General features: G+C 41.3%; 2 protein-coding genes across 5 annotated transcripts in view; one reads left to right on the top strand and one right to left on the bottom strand.

Annotated features, from left to right (window-relative positions):
- The first annotated feature begins 3,683 nt into the window (after positions 1-3,683).
- Positions 3,684-18,608, top strand: LOC117376726 (hippocampus abundant transcript-like protein 1). Its single transcript, XM_033973251.2, has 12 exons — positions 3,684-3,936; positions 8,119-8,205; positions 8,329-8,391; positions 8,495-8,622; positions 9,927-10,041; positions 11,358-11,564; positions 12,377-12,490; positions 12,886-12,957; positions 13,280-13,392; positions 14,055-14,152; positions 14,817-14,953; positions 15,427-18,608. The coding sequence occupies exons 1-12, from the start codon at positions 3,880-3,882 to the stop codon at positions 15,634-15,636; spliced, it is 1,401 nt and encodes a 466-aa protein (XP_033829142.1). The 5' UTR covers positions 3,684-3,879; the 3' UTR covers positions 15,637-18,608.
- Positions 18,609-20,131: 1,523 nt separating this feature from the next.
- The window catches only part of ogdha (oxoglutarate dehydrogenase a), a 33,402-nt gene continuing 27,360 nt past the window's right edge, over positions 20,132-26,173 (bottom strand). For all 4 annotated transcript variants that reach the window (XM_055224021.1, XM_033972083.2, XM_055224022.1 and 1 more), the window contains 7 exons: positions 25,931-26,109; positions 25,387-25,458; positions 24,792-24,917; positions 23,245-23,317; positions 22,718-22,881; positions 22,493-22,647; positions 20,132-21,643 (listed from right to left, as the gene is read on the bottom strand). In XM_055224021.1, coding sequence (XP_055079996.1) covers positions 21,583-21,643; positions 22,493-22,647; positions 22,718-22,881; positions 23,245-23,317; positions 24,792-24,917; positions 25,387-25,458; positions 25,931-26,109 — 830 coding nt within the window. In that variant the 3' untranslated portion in view covers positions 20,132-21,582. The remainder of the gene's footprint in view (positions 21,644-22,492; positions 22,648-22,717; positions 22,882-23,244; positions 23,318-24,791; positions 24,918-25,386; positions 25,459-25,930; positions 26,110-26,173) is intronic.

The raw sequence follows: 26,173 nt of genomic DNA, 5'->3' as shown, positions 1-26,173 counted from the left end.
AAACTGTCTTCTGCCCCCAAATGGCAGTATGACGTCATCACATCTGAAGTCCACCAATGAACAAAAATAGTAAATTACCAAAAAAATACAAGATATCTATGTTTAAAGGCACACTGTAGAACATTCTAGGCAAAGTAATATCTCTATGGAAACAGCAAGTGACGGATCCTCCATCAGAAAAGTTACATAGTACACCTATAGCTTGACTGCTGCCCCCGCGACCCGGCCCCGGATAAGCGGAAGAAAATGGATGGATGGATGGACCTTTAGCTTATTGTACATGAAGTTTTTGGAGCGACACAGTTCAAGTGTAGAGTGTTTGATGTTTTAGTTTAACACTTAATGATTTTCTCTCATTTTAAACAATTTTCAATGTTTTCCCACAGTAATCTATATTTGATTTTCCTTTATTTATCCCATAGTCACGTTTGGAACAGCGTTTGTATTTCTTGATTTGAGCGCAGCGCTGTGGTTAATAAAGCTGCCTGTTCTTCACTAGTGTTTTATTGTGAAAGTCTCAAACAGGAAGTCTCGTTAGTCCGCGTCCCGCCTTTCTGCTGTTTTGGAAAAGACCAAACAGACGGAGGACAGTTTGACTTCGAGTCTGCATCTCTCTCTCTCTCTCTCTCTCTCTCTCTCTCTCTCTCTCTCTCTCTCTCTCTCTCTCTCTCTCTCTCTCTCTCTCTCTCTCTCTCTCTCTCTCTCTACCTCTACCTCTTTCTCCTTGCTTTAATTTTCTCCTCGTTTCTTCCCCCATATCTCTCCCTCTATCCTTCTCTCTCTGCCTCTCCCTTTATCTCTCCTAATGTCTCTCTTTGCTTCTCCTTTCTTTTATCTCTCTCTTTACCTCTCTCATCTTTTCTCTTTTCCCACTCCCTCTCTCTGCTTCTCCTCTCTTTACCTCTATATTTTATTCTCTTCCTCACCATCTTCCCATCTCCTTTTTCTCTATCCTTCTCTCTCCATATGTCGCTTTCTCCTCTCCCTACTACCTGCCCTTTCTCTCTTCTCTTTCCTTTCTCCCCCTCTCCCCTTGTTTCTCTCCCTCTTCCTCCCTCACCCTTTTATTCTTGTCCCTCTCCTCTCTCTTCTCTCCTCTCTTTATCTCCCTCTCTTCTCTCTCTCTCTGTCTGTCTCTCACCTCACTCCCTCCCTCTCTTCTCTATGTCTCTCTAAACTTACTTCTCTCTGTTCTTCCCTCTCATTTCTCTCTCCTCTCTCTCTCACCCCCCTGTTTGTCCTTCTCTCTCTTTCTCTACCATCTCTCTTCCCCCCTTCTCTTCTCTCTGTTTGTCAGTTTCTTTTTCCCTCTTTCATTTCATGAACACTGAAAATGACACTGACTTTTCAATAAATCTGACACAATGTAAGACGCTTCACTGTTGAGTGTTAATATTGTATTATTTTTGTACAGTTTCTTTTAAAGAGGGTGTATTTGACTCCTATGGGGTATTAAAGAGGGGGTATTTGACTTCTGTGGGGTATTAAAGGGATTCATTTACTTCTATGAGGTATTAACTGTAACACATAACATACAAAATAAAGGTTCTTATTTCTGTCATAGTGAAGGCCATATGGCACTTTACTTAAAGCGGGGTATTATGCAAAATCTACTTTTTGGAGCTTTCTATCACATTGTTCCCTCATCTGTATATGTCATCCATGCATGTTTGAGTAATCTACTGATCTCTCCCGACCCTATTTAAACCTTCCTTATAGTTAGTTGTACAATCCTGTACAAGGCTCCGCCCACAAGCTTACATCACCCATGCTCTCACATGACTATTCTCCATAAATATACAAAAACAATACAATCAATGTATTGATACAATACACTACAACTTGACAAACCTGATGTGATGTGCAGTAGTTTCATTAGTGTAGCCAATTGTGGTAGTGCTCTGAAGGGGGTGAGGGGGGGCGGGGTAACTTTGCATGGTGAACATATTATTTGTTAGCAGTTAATGCCCCATAGAAGTAAAATACCCCCTCCTTTAATAAACACAGAAAATTTTGTCATGTTGTGATGTCACCTTATGACATCACAAGGTGGAACAACACGTGCTGAGCTCTGGAGAAAGAGATGGCAGAATGAAACACATCTCTGATGTCACCTTATGACATCACAAGGTGGAACTTAGGTGATGTCACCTTATGACATCACAAGGTGGAACGAAAGAGACAGCAGAATGAAACACATCTCTGCTCCAGGCCTAAGGTTTTTACGGCAGAACCGAACAAAATGAACAGCTCAAACTTTGCTCTTTTGGCCCATTTAAACATGAGCAGACACATTCCTCCTGCAGACGGAGCGTTACATTCACACACTGCAGCACTTGGGCTGGGCGGAGTTAGTACTTTGACTGCTCCCTCTGGCTCAAATACTGCAGTGAATGCAATTGTTTTCACTGTAAAACATTATGTATAGATTAAACTCTTTGGCGCTAATTACTATATGTCTGAATGGTTCTTTGTATAGTCACAACAATGAATGTCAACGCAAATCAGATAAAGTTAAACCATAAACACAATAATAAAAAATAAAGTTAATTTAACATTCTACAGACCATAGCAAAACAGTCGTCCACAGGATCAGACCTGAAAGACTGTGGAATTACACAGACATTCTACAGGCCAGTCATATTTAATACAGATGGAGTCAGCAGAAATTCAGACTGTAAAAATTCGAATTTTTGTGTAAATTCTAATTTTTTTTGCAAATCGATCTGCCGGGAGTAACTTTTTAAATAAATAGTACTTCTCAGAGTACCTTTCAAGCAGAAAACTTCTACTCCTTATTGAGTAATATATAGTACAGTGTAACAGTACTTTTACTCAAGTAGTATGTAGTACACTGTACTGTTACAGTACTGTACTGTTTAGCTGTAGTACAGTGTAACAGTTCTCTTACTCGAGTAAAAGTTGTGGTTCCTCTTCCCTCTGTGAGTGAGTCTGAAGTGACTTGAACTTCAAATATGATTTAGTTTGGCTCATTGTGTCTGTTTGAAAATAACACATTTTGTGGTTTATTTCATATTTAAGTTATTCTTACATGGGTAGCAGTTTTCCCATACACATTTTTTACTCTTACTTGAGTACTTTCATGGATGACTACTTTGTACTTCTACTTGAGTAATGTTATTCTGAAGGAATGTTACTCTAACTTAAGTGTACTTGCAGGTGTAATGTTATTCGAGAGGCAAATCAGCTCACCTGTTGTAGTTCCAACTAAGTCAGGTCTTTCTGGTCAGATTGTATTAAAAATAGAGCTCAGATTTAAGTCTAACTTGGGTAACAGAGCTTCAGACCGAACAGTGCCTCCAGTTAAAATCACACCCCCAGTGCATGTTGATGACATCAGCTGCAAAGTATCAGTTGTCTGGAACTTTCCCCATAGTGGGACGTTATCTTGTTTTATTTTATAATATTCACAAGTTTGTAAATCCTGTTTTACTTAGCTTCAATGCCTAAATAAACAAATAAGCACACTGAAAACTTTTGGGAATGTGATTCTAAAATGTCCCTTTGACCACAACTAACACATTAGTCACAGAGGTAAGTGGTGTGTTTTGCCCAAGAGCACAACTCAAATTTGACAAAAAATAATAGGTACTAAAACATGAGAAAGTTGTATATCTCCCAGGCTTTCCTCTCTAAGCTCCGCCCGGCCGGTCTGCTCCCGCGGACTGACCCGTGCGGAAGTGCCTCATGCTCGGGCAGAGTTCCTCCTCACGTCCCTCCTCTTCCCCGCGGCTCTAGACTCTGCTCCGGCCGCTGTGGGACGGATGAGAGCGGGCACAGAGGCACGGACCGACCCGCTCCACTTTCCACGGTCCTCTTCCCTCCGCACGCACCGAAGCAGCACCGGGACCATGTGAGATGCTCTGCGGGAAATCAGCGTCCGAGGCCGGCCACAGCATGTCGGTCCGCCGCTCGGTGAGTTAGCCACTTTAGCTCGGCTCCGGGGGCTACTTATCCCCGGGACAGACTCTTCACACTGGGCTAAACTTCTTCCACGTACTTTAAACTGTTTTCACAACCAAATCTTGACATTTTAAACGAGCTAAATGCTACAAACATTAGCGGCTAAAGACACGTTAGCTGCAGTTAGCTAACACTTTGAATAAACAGTTTGGAAGTTTTTCTAACGCGAAAAACGACACTAATAACGTCCACATGGATTTTACAAACATGTTTTATTCATGTACTATTGTGTCAAAACCTTTTCTAACAACATAGACATGTTTTATCACATTTAAAGACGTTAAACATGTCATTAAACCGGTTTGTCTCGTTTTTAACATTCTGAATACGTTTATCATTCCCGTTATACGACATTTTGATTTGGTTTGACACGAATACAAATCCCAAGCTGCTATTTTTAGCTATCCTTAAAATTACTAATTTGAAAGTGATTAAAACGTGTGCTGTCATTTTATTTTAAGTGTTCATAATGGTGCAAATGTGCGTCTTTTTCGTTTGAATCGTGTTGTGAGCCAAAGTAGGTAGACTGTAAGTAAGTAAACTGCGCGGGTGTTTCATGCTTTAACCACATTAACCTCAGATTAAACGTGTTTTCATGAAGACTTCCACACATGAAGAATTATGGGAAAGTGTTACAGTTTAAAAAGTCCACAGTGTTCCCAATCTCTGCATCAAATGTAGCAAGAGTCAAGAGTATTTTACCTCTGAGATATTAAAGACGGCGTATTTTACTTCTATGGGGACTGTAACACATAACATATTTAGATCGTCATATTAGGCAAGGCAAGGCAAGTTTATTTGTATAGCACAATTCGTACACAAAGTAATTCAAAGTGCTTTACAGAATAAGAAGGACATTAAAATCACACAAATAAAAACATAAATAATCACAAATAATTATCATAAAATTAACATTAAAACAGAAGAGTGCAGAATAAAAACCTTTCAGTCGTATGCACAGCTAAACAGAACTGTTTTGAGCCTGGATTTAAACATTGTCAAAGTAGAGGCCTGTCTCACATCTTCAGGAAGACTGTTCCAGGTTTTAGCTGCATAAAACTGAAACGCCGATTTCCCCATGTTTAGTCCTGACTCTGGGCACCAGCAGGAGTCCGGTCCCTGAAGTCCTCAGAGTGCGAGATGGTTCATATGACACTTAACATTTCAGAGATGTACTTTGGACCTAAGACATGGCGAGACTTATACACAAGCAGAGCTGCTTTAAAGTCTAATCTTTGAGCTACAGGAAGCCAGTGCAGAGACCTGAGCACAGGACCGATGTGCTCGTACTTTCTGGTTCTAGTCAGGACCCAAGCAGCAACATTCTGGATGTACTGCAGCTGTCTTAACGCACGTTTGGAGAGGCCAATGAGCAGACCGTTACAGTAGTCTAACCTACTGGAGACAAACGCATGGATAAGTCTCTCTAAGTCTGGCTTTGACAGTATACCTGTGATTTTTGCAATGTTTTTTAGGTGGTAAAATGCTGCAGATGTTACTGATTTGATGTGGCTGTTAAAGTTCAAGTCTGAGTCCATTATTACCCCTAGATTTCTAGCCTGATTTGAAGGTTTTAGAGAGAGAGACTGGAGATGACTGCTAACACTTTTTCTATGTTTCTGTGGACCAAAGATGATGACTTCAGTCTTGTCTGAGTTTAGCTGGAGAAAGTTGTTTTGCATCCACACACTGATCTGTTGGATGCAGTGGCAGAGTGAATCCACTGGTCCATATTCACCTGTTGCCAGTGAGACATAGATCTGAGTGTCGTCTGCATAGTTGTGGTAGGACACATTATTGCTGTGTATTAACTGGCCTAACGGCAGCATGTAGAGATTGAACAACAGGGGTCCCAGGATTGACCCTTGGGGCACCCCACAGGTCAGGGACACCTTATTTGAGACACACTTTCCAATTTCAACTAAGTACTCCCTGTTTTCTAGATAGGACTTGAACCACTTTAGTGCTGTACCAGAGATGCCCACCCAGTCCTCTAGTCTCTGTAAGAGGATCCCATGATCCACAGTGTCAAAGGCAGCACTCAGATCTAACAGGATCAAGACTGAGACTTTGCCTGCATCAGTGTTCAAGCGGATGTCATTTGTCATGATAAGAGCACTCTCGGTGCTGTGGTGGGGTCTAAAACCTGACTGGAAGACATCAAAGGAGTTGTTCATTTGGAGAAAATATATTACCTTTTATTGTTTTGAAAATGCTATATTCACCCAAAACAACATATTAAGTTTCACTTTTCAATTCAATTCATTTTATTTTTGTAACGCCCAAAATCACAACAACAGTTGTCTCGAAGGGCGTTCATGTTTTGGTTGATGGGGGAAACCGGAGTACCCGGAGGAAACCCATCCAGACACGGGGAGAAACATGCAAAACTCCACACAGAAAGGCCTGGGCGACCCGGGGATCGAACCAAACCTTCTTGCTGTGAGGCATGAGTGTTGCCACTCAGCCACCTACACACAAAAACAAACAGGAAAATCAAACAACAGGAAAAATCTTTTGTTTTTGATGCTTTGAGTCTCACTTCTTTTTGCTGTCTACGCTAAGTCACTCCCCATTCAGAGCACTATCACAACACAATTCGAGTGCATCCCACTAATGAAACTACTGCACAACGCAGTGAAGTTGTAGTGTACAGTTTTGTTATTCAAACACGCTAATCTAAAATCTCTTCAAGCATGTTTTTGATGAAGTTATTATAACATGGTAAAAAAAAAAAAAAAATTAAACAAAGAATAATATAAATTATGATACACAAATGCAAAATATACAAAGGGGTTATTTTCATATTAACAGACACTAAATTAGGACTGCAACTAATTATTTTAGCCAGCTGGTCAAATTTGCCCACAAGCCTAAGTCAGCCATGCTCACACCATTCTCCATAAATGCACCAGGGACTGAACCAGGTCTAGAGCAGGACTGAACCAGGTCTAAACCAGAACTAAACCAGGAGCTAAACCAAAGCTCTGTCCCCACATTTCATGTGAGTTGGGCTGGTCTCGTTTGTGACTCAGAACAATGGCTCTGCTGCGTCTGTGAAAGTACAAAGTCATATTTGTTTATTGTCACCTCGCTCAGAGAGGAAGTGAGGTCACTATAACGGGAAGTGCAGTGTTTCCGCTGATCTAAAGTATTATATTTCCCATGTTTATAATGTTCATGTTTTGTTGATTGTTTACAGGAATGTGATAGTACCTTTGGCTCCAATTCACTTTCTATTCAAAAACTGCAGCTCCTCTGTAATGGCTGAAGTGAGCCTCGTCCTTTTGGTCTTAAAATGTTTGTGTATGTTTGTGTAATGCCTCATTCGTCCAGGCTTAAAATGTTTGTATTAACCTGCTCTACACGATTCTGGGGATTTTATTTCATCATTTCATCTGTAAATCAAGATAGGAACATTAGTAACAGACAAATTAGGTGCCTTCTTTCCTCCAGGTTGATCTCACTAGTGTTAGCAACAGGTTTGATTGACAGCATTGCTAAGCTCCCTGCCAAACCAGCAGTACGGGGAGGAAGGGACGTTACTCCCAGCCTCGCTCTGGATTAGCTCTGTGGTTTCTCTGATTCCTGGCCGGAATTCCAGATATGGTACTCTGCTCCAAAATTCACAGCTATAACTGCTAGCCTCATTGAGCTACATGTTTGACTGGAGCTGATCGCTGTGAGTCACACTCACTCAGTCCACTTCTTTCTACAGTCTATGGGTGGTAATAAGGGCTAGAGAGGTTATCGCCATGGTAACGTATAGTAAAGAATGTCCAGTTGCAGTAGACATATTGTGAGTGTAGAACTCAGAGTAACAGGGAGCTGGATTTTTAATTATAATTTTACCTTTAATACTGTTAGTCAGTGACATCCACCTGCAGATCCCTGTCTACTGCCTGACCCTAACCTCTGACCACTGACTGCTAACCCCCCTTGCAGCTCTCTGTTCACTGACTGATCAGTCTGTATTTTGTGATTTTAGCTGGATACTGTTATGCACAGAGCCAATTAGGCTGCTCCTACAATCACGGCAACAGGACCCTCGATTTCTCCAGCCTTTATTAAAGCCTCATGGGTTTACGTCCTGTGCTTCTGTTGTTTATGTTATTTATGCTTGTTTGTATACAGCGGGGTCGGGCCACAGTGACTCACGCCGTCATCGTCATCTTCCTGGAGTTCTTCGCCTGGGGCCTCCTGACCACACCCATGCTCACGGTCTGTAATGAATCCCCCAGAGAGTTATTTAGACCCCTGCCAAGCCCCTTCATCTGAAACTACGATGTGAAAGTCTCCTGACCGTCCTCTGTCACTGCAATAAACCCCCCTGTTCTCTTTCAGGTTCTCAATGAGACATTCCTGCAGCACACGTTTCTCATGAATGGACTGGTCCAGGGTGTCAAGGTCAGAGCTATGTTTACTTTTAACAGGATGGCCACATATGATCATATACACTTGATCATATTGAACTGTATAAAAGACTAAAACATGATGTGATTTTCCTCAGGGTTTCCTGTCATTCCTCTCCGCTCCTCTGATCGGCGCTCTTTCTGATATCTGGGGAAGGAAGTCCTTTCTCCTGATGACAGTGTTCTTCACCTGCGCCCCCATCCCCTTCATGAGGCTCAACCCCTGGTAAAAACACCATAACAGAGCTAACACCACAGCCTTGGTTCAGTCCTAATGACCTAATGACCTTAACACATCTTAAAGACCAGAAAAACTTCAGTAACAACCCCCACCCTCTTCATGAGATTCAAACCCACAGCGAAGCTAACGGAGCTAAAACACCAGTAGTAGCTCAGTAGTAGAACATTTGCCCACTGACCCACAGGTTGGCGGTGTGATTCCAGCTCCAACAAATGAATACTGTTGTTGTGTCCACCTCGCCCCCAGCGTCTGCGTATACCGGTGTATGAATTTGTATGTGAAAGAATGTGCGGTTCCTTGATGTAAAGCGCATTGAGTGTCTAGACAGTGGAAAAGCGCTGTATAAAAATGACTGTTTACCATTTTAAATAAATAAATCAAATTCATGCGTGGCCCTTAGAGAAGAAAATACTGTTTTGACACCATGTATGGAGTTCCCCCTTTAAGAGAGTGTCCAAAGCCACTATTCAAGTGTAGGACCCTAGGACCCTCCATTTATTGTGAATCCTAAAAGTCTTATTTGTGTACCTCTGGTTAATTAAATATCGTGAGTTATACATGTGGTGGTCCATCTCCCGGCTCTTCCTGTTGACTCCAGTTCCTTTCTTGTTCTTCTGTGTCTGGTTTAAAATATTGAGTCTTTTGAGTCTTTATAAGAAGCACATTGAGTCTGAGCCTCGTGAGCCTCATGTGACTCCAGGGCTTTACTTTTACCCTCTGCTCCAACAGCCCTCCCTCTGATCTGCTCTAATCACAAGAGCTTCATGATCAACAGGGCAAAATTACAGTCTGCTTTAGCCTGGATCAACAAACATTATCATTCTAGTCATGGTTATAAATGTACAACTATGCAAAGAAGAGGTTTCAGTTTTAGTGTCGATTAGTGTCTAAGCTAGATACAAATTTTTTGCAGGTATTAATACTAAAAAAGTCCCATTGACAAGACAGAAATGAACCTTTCCTGAATAGCTTTAAAATGATCTTGAGCTGTATCAGAACAAATGTAAGACACATAGACTAGTATACACCCATGGACCACTATGAAACCTACCTGGACCACTAAGGGATTAAACAGATATAGGGCCACATGGGAATATAAAAGAAAGTATTACCATTTAATGTGGAAAAATCACAGCATATTGTCTAAAGGAAGAGAGTTTATTATCATCGTGGTATCAGAATTGGTCTTGTGTATTGAGTCTATTCCTTGGTATCGAAATCTAGTTTGACATATTTGTATCGTGCAAGCTCTTCTTTTTTTTGGTCTCATTTTGTGTTGCTGTTTTCAGGTGGTACTTTGCCCTAATCTCTGTCTCTGGGATCTTCTCTGTCACGTTCTCTGTGATTTTCGCTTATGTGGCTGACATCACTGAGGAACACGAGAGGAGCACAGCCTACGGACTGGTCAGTACCACCTGGTTTTAGTCCTGGTTTTAGTCCTGGTTTTAGTAATTATAATGCCACAGCTTTTTATCTGTCTCTTACCAGACAGTTTTGTACATTATTCATTCTCCACATTGGTTAGATACTTCTGCAGCCACAGCTGTCCTGGAACAGACTGACAGAAATTAAGCTGCCATTGGCCTCCCACCATTTTGCCACTTGCGCCCCAGTCTGGCACCTGGTATCCCCAGTGGTTTCACATCTAAGTACTAGCCTGGTTCAGCCCTTGGTTCAGTTCCTGGTTTAGTCCATGGTTCAGTCCATGGTTCAATCCTGCTTTACTCCTGATTCAGCTCTGGTTCAGGCCTGATTCAGACCCTTCAGTATCATGTGTTAGTGGATCATGTGATATCTGATGTTTTACTCAGACTTGGCTGCAGCTTCTCTTTGGCACAGTGATTTAGTGATTCTGCCTCACAGCCAGAAGGCCCTTGATTCTATTTACAGTGAGGCAAATAGGTATTTGAACACCCTGTGATTTTGCAAGTTCTCCCACTTAGAAATCAGGGAGGGGTCTGAAATTTTCATCTTGGGTGCATGTCCACAAAATCCCTCCTGCAGTGTGTGCAAACCTGGTGAAAAACTGCAGAAATGTTTGACCTCTGTAATTGCAAACAAAGGCCACTGTACCAAATATTCACATTGATTTTCTCAGGTATTCAAATACTTATTTGCAGCAGTAACACACAAATAAATTATTTTAAAAATCATACAATGTAATTTCCAGATTTTTTTTTAGATTGTCTCTCACAGTGGACCCCTCCATGATTTCTAAGTGGGAGAACTTGCAAAATCACAGGGTGTTCAAATACTTATTTGCCTCACTGTATGTGTGGGGTTAAATTAAACACAAACTGCACAAAGTCTGGTATTTTCAAAGGACAGACACAAAAATTTGCCTAACTAAATCATATGTGAAGGAGATGCAAATTTTCATATCACTTCATATTGTCGACATAAAGCTCAAGTCACTTTAGACTTACTCACAGTGGGAAGAGGAACCACAGCTTTTACTCTGACTATGAATGCCTCTGACGTCCCGGCTCACTGGCGGCTCACTGGCGGCTCACTGGCGGCTCACTGGCGGCTCACTGGCGGCTCACTGGCGGCTCACTGGCGGCTCACTGGCGGCTCACTGGCGGCTCACTGGCGGCTCACTGGCGGCTCACTCCTGGCTCACTCCTGGCTCACTCCTGGCTCACTCCTGGCTCACTCCTGGCTCACTCCTGGCTCACTCCTGGCTCACTCCTGGCTCACTCCTGTTTTTTGTATGTCAGGTGTCTGCAACGTTTGCTGCGTCCCTGGTCACGTCTCCAGCCATCGGAGCGTTCCTGTCTCAGCGTTTCGACGACAGTGTGGTGGTGCTGGTTGCAACGGTGATCTCTGTGCTTGACATTGCTTTCGTCTTCTTCCTGGTGCCAGAGTCTCTCCCCGACAAGATCAGGGCCACCGAGTTCTCCTGGCAGCAGGCGGACCCCTTTAACGTGAGTCTCAGTCTCAGCTGTAGAGGGTCCATGTTTTAAAAGTTTAAAGGTCCTATATTACACAAAACTGACTCTGAACTTTAAGCCATGTTATAATGCTCTTACCTCCTCAAAAACATACCTAGAGTTGTTTTGTTTCATTCACACGTTTGAGTAACCCTTTATTATTAGTCTGTCTACATCTCCAGAGCTCAAAATGCTCTGTTTCACCTTGTGATGTCATGAAGTGGTAGTTTTCAAGTTAACAGCTCCTTTTACCTTGTACTTCAGTAGAAATTCCAGGGCTGAAATGAACCAAATGATTCTAGTGAAGGTGTATGAAGTTTAAAAACACAGTGGAGCACTTCCTGTATTACCACATGACATCACAAGGTGGAACAGAGTGTTTTCTGTTTGAGAGAAGAACTCAATAAAAAAAATAATAATATGCAAGGTTTGTGTGTTAAACGTGTGAATGAAACAAAACACAATTCCAGGTATGTTTGTCTGATCTTTGTTCTAATGTTGTTTTCTCATCACAAACAGCCCTTTAGCACTAATTTCCTATTTATAAAAAGTCATTAAGCTAAAGTCTTTCGTTGTTCTATTTATGTGGTGTTTTAAATATTTTGAAAAGTGATACTGACATAATCCTGCCTTAAGGTTATCGTCGATGGTATAAAGTAGATTTTTCTTGTTTCTTTCTCGTCAGAGTCTGTGTTTGTGGCTTACAGTTTACTAAATGTCAGATAATGATCTTAGTTTTAGTTTAAAAGGACACAGAACTTTTTCTTGGTGTTCAGTATTAAAGTGAATGTTCCTGTTGTCTTCAGTCTCTACGTCGTGTGGGACAGGACCCCACTGTTCTGCTCATCTGTGTCACTGTGTTCCTGTCGTATCTTCCCGAGGCCGGACAGTACTCCAGCTTCTTCCTCTACCTCAAACAGGTCAGAAAATACTACTGCTACTGCTACTGCTATTATAGACAGTACTGCAGCTTCGTCCTCTACCTCAAAGAAGTCAGAAAATACTACTGCGAATACTGTTACTGCTACTGTTACTACTACTACTATTGATGCCTGTGTAATCCCTCAGTTGTCCAGGTATTATCCATAGTAAAGGAAAAATTCAAATTTGCCAACTGGACAAACAGTTATAGGAGTGAAGACGGTTGGCTGCTCATCCAAGCCGCTTCTTCAGTTCTGGTCATATTACTGCTGGACACTGCCTTATATCTTTCTGGAGCGAGGAGCTAACTACACTGAAACTACTACTCCTCTGGCTTTGGTCCTCTGGTTTTATCCCAGATGCCCTCCCTCATGCCTCTGTCATGTGTGTTCAGGTGATCCACTTCACTCCGGCCGCCATTGCTGCCTTCATCGCCATGGTGGGCATCCTCTCCATCATTGCCCAGGTAACAGTCTACAGCTTTTGAACTGAGATTCACACCTGTCTAAAGGTCAGTGATCAGCACTGGTGTTTTAATGCAGAGGTCCACATCCAATCCTCTGTCAGTAAAACATGTGGTTTGAGCCAACATGAAAAAGTCCTAACCACTGAGACACCGCTGCAATGCACAGAGGAAAACTTCTACAATTGTAAAACTCTGTTCCTCGTGGTTTAATCCTCATGTAGTCCCCTCTCTGTCCACAGATGGGGCGTATACTCACATGTAGTACCCTCTCTGTCCACAGACGGCACTGTATACTCACATGTAGTACCCTCTTTGTCCACAGACGGTGCTGCTGAGCGTCCTGATGAGAACCTTAGGGAACAAACGTACTGTTCTTCTGGGTTTGATGTTTCAGATCGTGCAGTTGGTCTGGTATGGCCTTGGCTCTCAGCCCTGGTATGTGCATATGGTTAAAGGTTTATATGTACATGTGTATGTGTGTACATCTGTATTTTATTTGAGGATACATTGGTAACATCCTTCTACCTATTGTCTTAAAAGGAAAATGTTTTGTTTTCTGGATAATAAAGATGTTATAGAAAAGTAATGGTTAAACGATACCTTATAGAAGCAGTTAACATACCTCAGCATTATTAAAATTAACACAGTCTAGAGTCTGTGTAGGGACCCTGAGAATCTTTGAGGACCCAAATTCAGGTCCTGCGCCTAAGGTTGGAAACGACTGCTCTACACAGTCCTGTTGTATATGTAAATGTACTGGGTTAAACAGCTCCCAGCCCTGGTATGTTTATATGCCTGTTTATATTAGGACTCTACACAGGGACTGCTAAATATGTAAATGTACAGGATCATGCACACTGCTCCCTGGTTCATCCCTGCTGCTCTGTCTCGTATGTTCCACTGTTCTAGGAGTCATATGACCTTTATGTGCAGGGTTAAAAAGTTGGTATTTCACTTCTGTGTCTCTGTTTAAGCAGTAGTAGTAGCAGTACTAGTACATGACAGTCTGTACTCTCCCGGATGATGTGGTCTGGGTGTATTATAATGGTGCAATATAAGTATTAGTACCTGATAGTACTTCTATATGTACTCTTCAGGATGATGTGGGCGGCGGGGACCATCGCGGCGCTCTCCTCCATCACATTTCCTGCAGTTTCTGCTCTGGTCTCACACTGCGCCTCAGCAGAGCAACAAGGTACAAGTATATGCTATATACTACTAGTACTTCTCCTACTGCTACTACTATTGCTATTGCTGGTTGAGCCTGATTTCGATTTTTGTGGTGATATAATGATATATGGGGCATTGGTCTATCACAAGAACACATTTATATTGAAATACTAGCAATACAACTGACGCAAAAACAATAAAACAGGACAATCCCAGAAAACCATTTTTAAACAGATTAGTCATTAAGAGGCTGCAGCACATACTGTGCTCTGATTGGTCAGTATTTAACTATAGAAGTTAGCAGCTCAGCTCAAATCTTATCATATTATAACAAAAGTACCCAAGACCTCCACTTTTACAAAAGTACTCCAGCCCTTCACTTTTACACAGACAATGTACACAATAAATATTGAGTCCCAGCTTTATATACTGAATGAGAAGTTGATAGTGATTATACTGACATGTGCAAAGGCCAACAGTTCACACAGTGTGAGGCCAGTCACATGTACAGCATCTGTAGTCACTTTACAGTCACAAGTACTCTAACCCTCTCTCTTCCTCCTCCTCCTCCTCCCTCTCCTCCCTCTAACCCTCTGTTCTCCTCCTCCTCCTCCCTCTCCTCCCTCTAACCCTCTGTTCTCCTCCTCCTCCTCCCTCTCCTCCCTCTAACCCTCTCTCCTCTGTTACAGGAGTGGTACAGGGCATGATCACAGGTATCCGAGGCCTGTGTAACGGTCTGGGTCCTGCTCTTTACGGATTCATCTTCTTCCTGTTTAATGTCGAACTCAGCGACATCGAACAACCGGCACAAACCCCCCCCACAGAGGTGAGACACCCCTCCCACACACAAAGGTGAGACACCCGTCCCACACACAGAGGTGAGACACCCGTCCCACACACAGAGGTGAGACACCCGTCCCACACACAGAGGTGAGACACCCGTCCCACACACAGAGGTGAGACACCCCTCCCACACACAGAGGTGAGACACCCCTCCCACACACAGAGGTGAGACACCCCTCCCACACACAGAGGTGAGACACCCCTCCCACACACAGAGGTGAGACACCCCTCCCACACACAGAGGTGAGACACACGCACCCCCTATACACAGAGGTGAGCGGGGGATGGGGAATGGGGGATGGGGGGGTCTTGTTTTAGTCCTGCTTTAACCCGGTCTCTGGTATCTATCCTCAGACCCCGTTGGTCCCTGGTTTAGTCCTGGTTTAGCCCTGCTTTATTCCTGCTTTAGTCCTGCTTTAGTCCTGGTTTAACCTGGTCTCTGGTCTCTCTCCTCAGACCCCATTGGTCCCTGGTCCTCCTTTCCTGATTGGTTCGTGTGCGGTCCTCGTTGCTGTCTTTGTGGCGTTTTTTATTCCTGAAAATCACAAACTGTCGGATGCCTCGAAGCCAGGCGCCACTGCACATGCTCAGAACGGCTCAGCTTTGGCCCCGCCCCTCAGCGATCCGGAGGACATTGAACCCCTCCTCCAGGACACTGTCATGTGACCAAGTACACGCCCACATGGAGATTTTAAACTTTAAGCCGATATTTATTTTGAAGAAGTTTCTGGATAATAACAGTGACACTAAAAGTCAATCTCAGAATCTCCAATGCTTGTTTCATATTTATTCTCCAAACTAGACTTTTCAGAGCTTTTAACCATGTTACAGTTGTATTCTCACCATTTACTCACCAAAAGTTGTATTTGGAGTGATTCACGTTTGAATAATCTTTAATCTCTTATTTTCACCTTCACCAGTAGACACCACTGTGACATACGCACTTCTTTTTCCAGTTTTATTTTCTCAATTGGTGATACTCGTAGGATTCAATAGCGTCACACATTCAGTTTAGTACAAATGAAAACGTTTTTTATATTATTATTTTTAAGAGGTATCTAGAGTTGACATGACTCGTGATGTTTTTCTGGTTATATTTTTGGTGTGTCCCCTCCGCCGCTTTGAACTTCATAATCTGGTCATCTTCTCGTCTGAGTCACATCTGGAGCTGTGTTTCATGTTTCATTTGTCTCCGTCTCACTGGCCTTGAAGGACACACGTGATGCATATATGTTGTTATTGGCCTTTAAACCAGCGCCAGTCCCTTTTCTTTGGCATGTCATGTTTTAGAACTTAAAATAATACAATGGACTCATGTCTGCTGACAATGGAAGAAATTGCTGTATTTTCCAGACTAAAAATCGCTCAGGAGTATAAGTCGCATTTGCCAAAAAATGCATACTAATGAAGAAAAAAACGTAGCGCACTGGACTATAAGTTGCATTTTTTGGGGAAATTTATTTTACAAAATCTGAGACCAAGAACAGACATTTTATCTTTACAGCCAAGTTTTAATAATAAAAAAGAACAACAGGCTGAATGGCAGTACAGCACACTAACATAACGCATTTATATTTATTCAGCTACATGAAGCATAGACCACGAACTGAATACACATTTTAACGTAAGATATTAACAGTTAATCAGATAACTAAAGCATAAAAAACAAGTTTACTCTTGATCTCACTCCAAATCACTAAATCCATTGAATTCTTCATTCTCGGTGTCACTTCTGAAAAACTCCGCTTCCTCTTCTGCATAGCTGTTATCAGACACAGCAGAATAAGATTTTCTTTTAGGAGGCATTTTTGTTCAGTCTTTCTCAGATGCCTTAAATTACTATGTTGAAATTTTAAATTTCTGATGGTACAGGAGTAGTAGATACTGGTACACAAGCCTAGAGTGCCCTCGTGTGGTTGAAGATGTGAAATTCAATATTTTAATAATTTCGCATATAAGCCAAATCTGAGTCACACCCCTGGCCTAACTATGAAAAAAGTACAACTTATAGTCTGAAAAATACGATTCTGGTGATAGTTTATGAAGAACTTCAGGTTTTTACCTGTGACGTAACAATCGGGGTAAAATTGAAATGTAGTGTTTTCTGAGGCCTCACGGTGACATAAACAGGATTGATGAAACCAGTGAAAAATGCAACTCCAGGTCTTTCTGATAAGGGGACAACATTGTAACAGGGTTAAAAGCTCAAACAAGTTTAGGTCCAATATAACTGTTCTGATGCAGGATCCGCCCCCTGCTTGTTTCCATGGAGACATTATTCTGAAATGTCACCAAAGGGCATTAAATGTATATATCCCAGTAGGGCTGCACGATAGATTAAAAATTGATTTTATCTTTTGGGTATGTCAGAGCTGGACAACTCGTGTTTCAAATACAAGCTCTTTTTGTTTCCTTATCAGATCCAGATGTAAGAAACTGGTCTGCTTTAGTTACACTTGTTTAGATGTGATCTCATTTTAATGATCAATTGGTTAAAAGTAAGATGGATCCCTGTAATGCCATACTGTGGGCAAAGCCCTGGTCTCCATGGAGACGAGCAAGTGACAGCAGGTTGTACAATGCCAAATATCAAGTTTAAGGTGTCAAAACAGAAAACCGGACTGAAGCAAAAACTCAGTTTGTCTCACAGAAAAACCCTTTATTTAATCGTGTTTTAGACCTGTTCAGGATACTACAAAACTCAAACTTGACTTTCAGATAGTGCCATGTTTACTTTCACTGTAAAAACACATTCCTACTTCCTGTTTCCTATAAACGCTGTGCTCTGATTGGCTGACACAGCTCTTCAAAGACTGTTGCGTTTTTATGTTTTTATTTTCACGTTTTCCTTTTGTTGTTGAGGCTTTAAACTGACACATAACCAACACAAATGTTTTTAACTAAAGTTACTGAAGTTTCATCTTTTTTTTTTTTAGGTTCGACGCTGTGTTTGAGGCTCAACCGAAGCTGCTCAAATTACACTCAAAATATTTTCAATTATTTTTTTGTTGTAATATCTAGTTCATTCTAATACAAAACATGACCCAGGGATGCACCAAAACGACACTGGTTTTGGATATAATTTCAAACAGTTTGCCATGGTCCAAACTTATTCCTTACTTACCTTAAGCATTCAGAGCATCCTCATTATTCACCAGGAGTTTAAGCAGTTTTCACAACTTTTCAGAACCAGAATGGAGTTTCACAGCAACAACTAGCATGCTGATGTGCGCTTCCTGGTTATCAGACAGTAAAACACTTAATGATTAGATGCAGACAGCACAGGGTGGACTTAGTTTGAACTTCAACCTCAAGAGCTGCTTATACACCTATACTACACTATAGATCTGAACTGGACACATTTTGCTCAAAAACATGGAATGAAAATCATGTACAAGGCCTTTAATTTTAATTTGAACCACATAAATGCATCTCATTTAAAACCCTGTTTTTATTTTCAAAGCCATTTCTGTTGAGTCTCTTCAAACTCTGAGCAGTGAAATATTAAACTTGTATTTTCGCTCTGGACGCTGCACTTTATCTGAGCTGTGGCTCCATCCCGTTTCATTCAGACGCTCAGAAAACGTCTGTTTAGATTTAAATAAATATAATTAAATAAAAGTGTCTATAGTGAAACGATGCTCGTGTGGTTCTTATCTCTGACACCAGGGGGCAGTACTGGTGTCCATGGTTTTATTTTATGTTTTAAACATTTATGGGATGGGTAAAATCTCTTAGGATTACTGATACTTCAAATGAAAGGAACTGTATGTAAGATTTAGATATGTGGTAAACAAGTTCAAATCAAACAGAATCCAGTCAGAAAGCAGGATAAGCATCACATGACTCATTTGGGTTGCCAGTTCAAGTGCTGAAATCCAGTTGTTTCAAACCTAAAATGCCTCTCTGATCTGAACGCATCACTGCCTAAACTCGAGCACACTGCAGCCAATCATGACTCAGTGCTAGTGCAGCCTCTGCAGCTCAGTGAGTGCATTCTGGAGGTTCTGAACATGAGTCCTGTCCATAAACTGAGAATGAGACACACTGTATGTGTCTATCTGCAGGTTAAGCCTCTGGACACAGGCCTGTCCATATACTGAGAATGAGAAAAATGAGTCCAGAGCCTTAACCTGTAGAAAGGGACGCATACAACATCTGATGTATGTGAAATTAATGTAATCTGAAAAACAATGCATACAAAATACCAGATTTTGTGCATTCTTCAAAAGACAGACACAAAAATTAGCCAAACTAAATCATATCTGAAGGAGCTGCAAGAAACAGACGTTCAAATCATTTCATCTTGTCAACATAAAGCTCAAGTAACTTCAGACTTACTCGCAGTGGGAAGAGGAACCACAACTTTTACTTGAGTAAGAGTACTGTTACACTGCACTATAGATTACTTGAGTAAAATTATGATGGGTCTTAAAACTACTGAGATTCAACCATTTGAGTTCATGTTCTACAATCTGATGTCATAATTTCAGATATAACTCTGGGATATTCACTGTTTTGAAAGAAATCTCCAAACTTGTGTGCCACAAATGTTGAAACCTTCTCATTTATTAGTTTGGGATCAGCTCCACAAACTTCTCATATTAATTTTATGATTTAAAAGTCCTTTCAAATGACAACACTGACGTCTTTAGGATTGAATAATGGCTCCATTTTCTGAAGCTGTTGTGGTTATTGTGACGTTTGTGCCAGTTTTTTTGTTTCATGTGGATAGGCCCAGTGATTAGAGATATTAACCATAAACCAGGTCAACACATCTGTAATCTGACAGTTACATAAAGATTTCCACCTGAGGATTCTGACCTCTGACCTCCAGTTCAGGTTAAAGTAGAGTGACTCTAAACCAGGACTAAACCAAGTTTATGCCAGGTCTAAACCAAGACTAAGCCAGGTCTAAAACAGGTCTAAACCAGGTCTAAACCAGGTCTAAACCAGGTCTAAACCAGGTCTAAACCAGGTCTAAACCAGGTCTAAACCAGGTCTAAACCAGGTCTAAACCAGGACTAAGCCAGGTCTAAAACAGGTCTAAACCAGGTCTAAACCAGGTCTAAACCAGGTCCACACGTCTGCAGTCTGACAGTGGATTTTCACCCGTCTCGATTCAGGTTAGACTATAAAGATTCTATGATTGTTCCTGGGGAATCAAACTCGACTCAGATGTGGTTGGAGTAATACAGTTTTTATTGGTTCTTCGCAGCGAGTCGTTTCCCTGGTTATGAAAATAAATAGTTGCTTTTTACTGGTCGTGTTTTGCACCGGTTCAAACAGCAGTGCAGAGTTCAGACACAGGACAGAGGAACACGGGACAACTTCAGAACACTCAACTAAAAACTCTTTGAAACTCTTGTGTGGAGCAGAGGGTTAAGCATTCACCCAGCAATTGCAGCGTCACCAGTTCAAACCTTGTCCCTGTAGTGCCATTGTGTCCTTTGGCAAAATGTTGCGATAATAAAATTTCAAACTCCATTTCAATACTAAGGAATAGATTCTATAAAGTGAAAGTAATTTGGTTTGACAGCTATGGTTAATTTGACATTCAATAAAAACCAACAGTATGTAGCGATACTTTCAAACAGATTTTTTCATTCCATCGTTTCATTTTACCACAAAATTATTAACTATTTACTTCACAATATCTGTTTTGCAAATCTGTAAAATTTTAAGATGACTCGAAAGCAGGAACATACACGCAAAAAAAAATTAAAAATGTACAATACAATATTTCACCAAATTTCAAACATTTTAAACTTAAAAAAAAAAAAAAATCTAAAAAAGCTTAATTTTAAACTGAAATTTGAAGTTGTCCCGAGCTCGGCTGATCACAGTGTTCATGTCAAGGATGTGCCAACAAAAGTGTTTGAGAGTAAATATCACATGTTTAAATCTACACCTGCAAAAGGCAAAACACACTGGGCGAAAATCAAAAGTCAAATACGACCTCTGACCTGGAAATAAAAGAGAAAAAGGAGTGATTTCATTCATGTTTTGGACAAAATGAGATCGAAATGCTCATATTTTCCCACACTTTTCTTAATAAAATGGAACAACTTAATCTTAAAATGTTCAACTTAAATTTTACAATTTTTTTAAGGCCAATATTTCTACATTTTAAGTATTTCCAAAATGTCTTAAGTTTGTAGAATTTTATGTTCACCCATGACATAACAAATGATAATGGAAGTTTTATATTTTTACCCGTTTTGTCAAAGAAATATGGTTTTAACTTTTAAAAAACTACAAATATTTGACATGTTTGTTCTTGTTCCAGTTTCAAATACTGGACTTTGAATATTCAGGTCACTTTCTCCTGTTTTTATGTGTGAAACTGAAGCTACTGTTTCCCAAAGAATCCAAAACATTTTATTTTCATATTTTGAGATACCGCGATGATAAAGATAAAACCTTTAAATTCTCAGGTCAGAGTTTCTGCTTCAGTTTGAGCAGCATCGCTTGTAACAGAGATGTCTTTTCCCCTTGTAACCTCGCCCACCTCGGCCCCCCTGACCTCTGACCCCTCTGTGACCTCTGATCCTACTCCATCCTCAACGTGTCCAGTGTCAAAGGCGGAGTCGAGGAAGCGTCGCAGCTCCATCAGGTGAGTGTTTTTGTTCCTGTGGCTGGAAGCAGCGGCTGGTCCCCTCGCCCGGCATACCTAAAACACATTTAAAAAATCAACATTTCATTAAAAACTAATTTAAAAAAAAACTAAATAAATACAAAAAATCCTTATACTGATTCTAAAACGGCTTAAAGGTTCCCGGATTACACTATTCTCTGAGCTATGCTGTTTGCTCATCACAAACAGATCTGGAGTTGTGTTTTGTTTCATTCACACATGTTTAACACACAAACCCTGCACATTTAGGCATCTCTCAAACAGAAATGACTCTGTTCCACTTTATGATGTCATGTGGTAACACAGGAAGTGCTCCACTGTGGTTTTAAACTTCATACATCTTCAATAGAATCATTTGGATGATTTCAGCCCTGGCGTTGCCAGTCTCTACTTAACTAAAGGTAAAAGGAGCTGTGAACTTGAAACTACCACTACATCACAAGGTGTCTACATCTCCAAAGCTCAAACTGTTCTGTTCCAGACTAATAATAAAGTGTTACTCAAATATGTGTGAATGAAAAAAAACACACCTCCAGGTCTGTTTTTGAGGAGGAAACAGCATTACAAAATGACCTAATATAGAACCTTATAAAGTCACTGTACTGGATTTTTATTGTGAAAAAAGTTAATCTTAAACAGTTTGCAGTGGTCTATGAGTTTATAAGAGCTTTTCACAAGTCTCATAGAGACCAAAGCGGAATTTTACCGTCACTGTAAAGCCAACAACTAGCATGCTAATGCGCACTTCCTGATTCTCGGACAATAAAATGCTTTATATTAGATGCTGACAGCACACAGTGGACTTATTTTGACCTCAAGAGCTGCTTGCACAACAGATCTGTACTGGTGTTTACTGTAGAAAAGTGTGATTGGGTGAAATCGTACCACACAGGTTTGGTTCTCTGGATGGTGGTACGGATTCTGGGCTTCACGTAGTCATAGTAACCCTGGTTCTTGTGCTCCTCCTGACACCAGACCAGATCTGCGTTTGGGAACCTTTCCACCTCTGCCTTCACCTGGTCAAACGGGAACGGAGACAACTACGGAGAGAAAGAGAGGGTAACCACTCTGCCACAAAGGAGTTGAACCTACACCCTCCTGCTGCAGTACCTGCTCCACCCTGGCGATGGCAACTTGGTCCTCCAGCCCACGTAACTTCCTCTCCTTGTTGAGCTCATAGAAGACTTTGCCGGTGCAGAACAACACTCTCTTCACAGACTGTGGGTTCTGAGCTGCAGCGCCCCCTTCAGGAATCAACCTCTGGAAATGTGTCCCTGCAAACAACACTCATCTCTGAGCATTTAAGTCTACCTGATTTTTACAGTCTTAAAAACATTCAAAAACAGAACAAGTTCATTTTAAACAGTTTGCAATGGTCCAAAGTTACTCCTCACTTACCTTATGCATTCAGAGCATGCTAATTATTCATCATGATTAGTTTATAAGCACTTTTCACAACTCTCACAGACCAGAGTAGAGTTTTGCCTTGACAGCAACGCTAACACAAACTAGCATGTTAACACACACTTTCTGATTCTTAGACAATGAAAAGCTTAATAATTATATTCAGACAGTACACAGCTGACTTATTTTGACCTCAAGAGCTGCATAAACAATGCATCTTTTAAAAGTGTTACCTGGGAGCATCTCGTCAAAGCTGGACCTGGCCTCTGGGTGGCGCAGCAGCGATTTGGGAGTGAAGACGATCAGCTGGAACAGAAGAAGCAGGTTTCACTCCCATTGTTCAGACTAGTTAGATTAGACCATTAGAATAGATTATTTAGGGCTCAAAACACATCCTACGCAGCATTTATTTTCTCTACAGAGATGTTTTACTTTATGAGAACAGTTGAGCTGTAAAACATATTTGGGACTAATGAAACCAGCCATCACAATCTTTAATTGTTCATTTTTGAATATATTATTGTTCTATATTCAGTAGAAACATGGCACTTTTGTGTGGCAGATTTTTTTTCAGGGTTTTGTAGTGAATGTGGTGGTGGTGTGGTTTGATTTGTCTCACTGGTTTGCTGAAGGGCAGAAGGATCTGAGCTGTGTTTAAATGTTAGCTTATACTGGTGGTTGCTTGTTGCGGTTAGGTATATATAAAAAAACATAAAACAAAACGTAGACAACAAACACAACAAAGATAATCTCCATTTTATCACCAGAATGTGGAGAACAAAGCTACGTCTCCAGAATGCACTCTGCTAGCTCGTAGTGGTTTTCTCTGATAAAGTACATTTATATAGAAGTTGTTTAAACATGGAATTTCATTATAATATTCAAATTATAATGATTCATATCCAGAGCATTTTTAAATTGTCAACAGCTTTAATCGCTGTCATGATGTAATCGTTTATTGCAATTATTTTGGCCATGGTAATCCTGACACCTAATTTTAATATCACCCCATGTCTATTTGTGGTGTTGTGGTTAGTTTTGTGGTTGCTTGTTGTGGTGTTGTGGTTGCTTGTTGTGGTGTTGTGGTTGCTTGTTGTGGTGTTGCGGTTAGGTTTTGTGGTTGGTTGTTGTGATGTTGTAGTTAGTTTTGTAGTTGCTTGTTGTGGTGTTGTGGTAAGTTGTGTGGTTGGTTGTTGTGATGTTGTGGTAAGTTGTGTGGTTGGTTGTTGTGATGTTGTGGTAAGTTGTGTGGTTGGTTGTTCTGATGTTGTGGTTAGTTTTGTGTTGGTTCTTGTGGTGTTGTGGTTAGTTTTGTAGTTGCTTGTTGTGGTGTTGTGGTTAGGTTTTGTGGTTGCTTGTTGTGATGTGGTAAGTTGTATGGTTGGTTGTTGTGATGTTGTGGTAAGTTGTGTGGTTGGTTGTTGTGATGTGGTTAGTTTTGTGTTGGTTCTTGTGGTGTTGTGGTTAGTTTTGTGGTTTCTTGCTGTGGTGTTGTGGTTAGGGTTTGTGGTGGCTTGTTGTGGTGTTGTGGTTAGGTTTTGTGGTTGCTTGTTGTGATGCTGTGGTTAGTTTTGTAGTTGCTTGTTGTGATGTTGTGGTTAGTTTTGTCTCTGGTCTCACTGGCTTCCTGATAAGCAGTGAGATCTTAGCCATTTGTTTAAATGTTGCAGTTAGATTGGTGGTTGCTTGTCGTGGTGTTATGTTAATTATGGTGTGTTGGTTGTTGTGGGGTTGTAGTTTCTTGCAGTGGTGTTGTGGTTAGTTTTGTCTCCGGTCTCACTGGTTTCCTGAAGGGCAGCAGTATCTGGCGTCTCAGAACGTGGAAGTAGTTTCCTGGAGACGAACAGTTCACCACGATCCAGTTACAGTCGTACAACTGTTGAACGGCAAAGTCCTCTGTGATGGGCTGCAACGAGGAGAAGACACAGGTTAAAGCGGGACTAAAGCGGGACTAAAGTGGGACTAAAGCGGGACTAAAGCGGGACTAAAGCGGGACTAAAGCAGGGACTGAACCAGGGACTGAACCAGGAGAGACAGGGTTTAAAGCAAAACAAAACCTGGAGTAAAGCAGGAGTAAACCTGGAATAAAGAAGGGACTGAACCAGGAGAGATAGGGGTTAAATAAGAGAACCGGGAACTAGAACGAAGTACTAGAACCAGATACTAGACCAGGACTACTGCAGGGACTAAAACAGGACTGAACCTAAACTAGAGACATGAACCAGGACTAATTTCTATGTGTTAAATGGCCAGTATTATCTATCCCTGTGTAGCTGCACTACAGAACATGGCACTTTATACTTGAGTATTTAATGCTTCAAAATCTAAAATTCCTTTTGTAAAATAAACCCGACAGCAGAGGAGCAGAGTCTGACCGGGTGCACGTCGGGGTCGTCGTTGCACATCTGGAGGAACCTCTCAGGTCGGGCTGAAGAGTGCTCTGGACCCTGAGGACAAACACAGGCATGAATGTCTGGATCTACTGTAAACCACATGCACCACAGACATGAACGTCTCAATCTACAGTAAACCAACCACAGAACAGACATTAACGTCTACATTTACTGTAAACCAAACACACAACAGACATTAACGTCTGGATCTACTGTAAACCAACCACACAACAGACATGAATGTCTGGATCTACTGTAAACCAACTACACAACAGACATTAATGTCTGGATCTACTGTAAACCAACTACACAACAGACATTAACGTCTGGATCTACTGTAAACCAACTACACAACAGACATTAACGTCTGGATCTACTGTAAACAAACTACACAACAGACATTAACGTCTGGATCTACTGTAAACCACACATACAACAGACACCTGTCTACGGCTCCTCTAGAGCTACATATTCCCCTAGAGTCTGTATCTAGACTCATACAGTCTAAAGATGGCTCCTCATGTACCATGCCCTCCAGTCCATGGGGCAGCAGCAGCACAATGCCATTCTGTCTGACCCACTTGGCCTGACCCGGGCAGATGAACTGGTCAATGATGCACTGGGCCGTGTTATGGAAGTCTCCAAACTGAGCCTCCCACAGGATCAGAGCGTTCGGGCTTGCCATCGCAAAACCTAACTCGAAACCTGAGAAGAAAAATATACATTAAGATCAAGTAAAACCCAGCTGGAAACCTGACAAAGTACAAAA

This window comes from Periophthalmus magnuspinnatus, chromosome 9 (assembly GCF_009829125.3).
Source record: "Periophthalmus magnuspinnatus isolate fPerMag1 chromosome 9, fPerMag1.2.pri, whole genome shotgun sequence".
In the NCBI taxonomy this organism is placed as follows: domain Eukaryota; kingdom Metazoa; phylum Chordata; class Actinopteri; order Gobiiformes; family Gobiidae; genus Periophthalmus; species Periophthalmus magnuspinnatus.
The sequence above is the reverse complement of the archived record's forward strand: the minus strand, read 5'-3'. Positions and strand labels throughout refer to the sequence as shown.

Bases quoted from the DNA above. Each gene is read 5' to 3' on its own strand.
- LOC117376726 (XM_033973251.2), top strand. From the start codon at position 3,880: ATGCTCTGCGGGAAATCAGCGTCCGAGGCCGGCCACAGCATGTCGGTC. The intron at 8,623-9,926 runs GTAAAAACACCA...TGCTGTTTTCAG, and splicing joins TTCATGAGGCTCAACCCCTG to GTGGTACTTTGCCCTAATCT. The intron at 13,393-14,054 runs GTATGTGCATAT...TGTACTCTTCAG, and splicing joins GGCCTTGGCTCTCAGCCCTG to GATGATGTGGGCGGCGGGGA.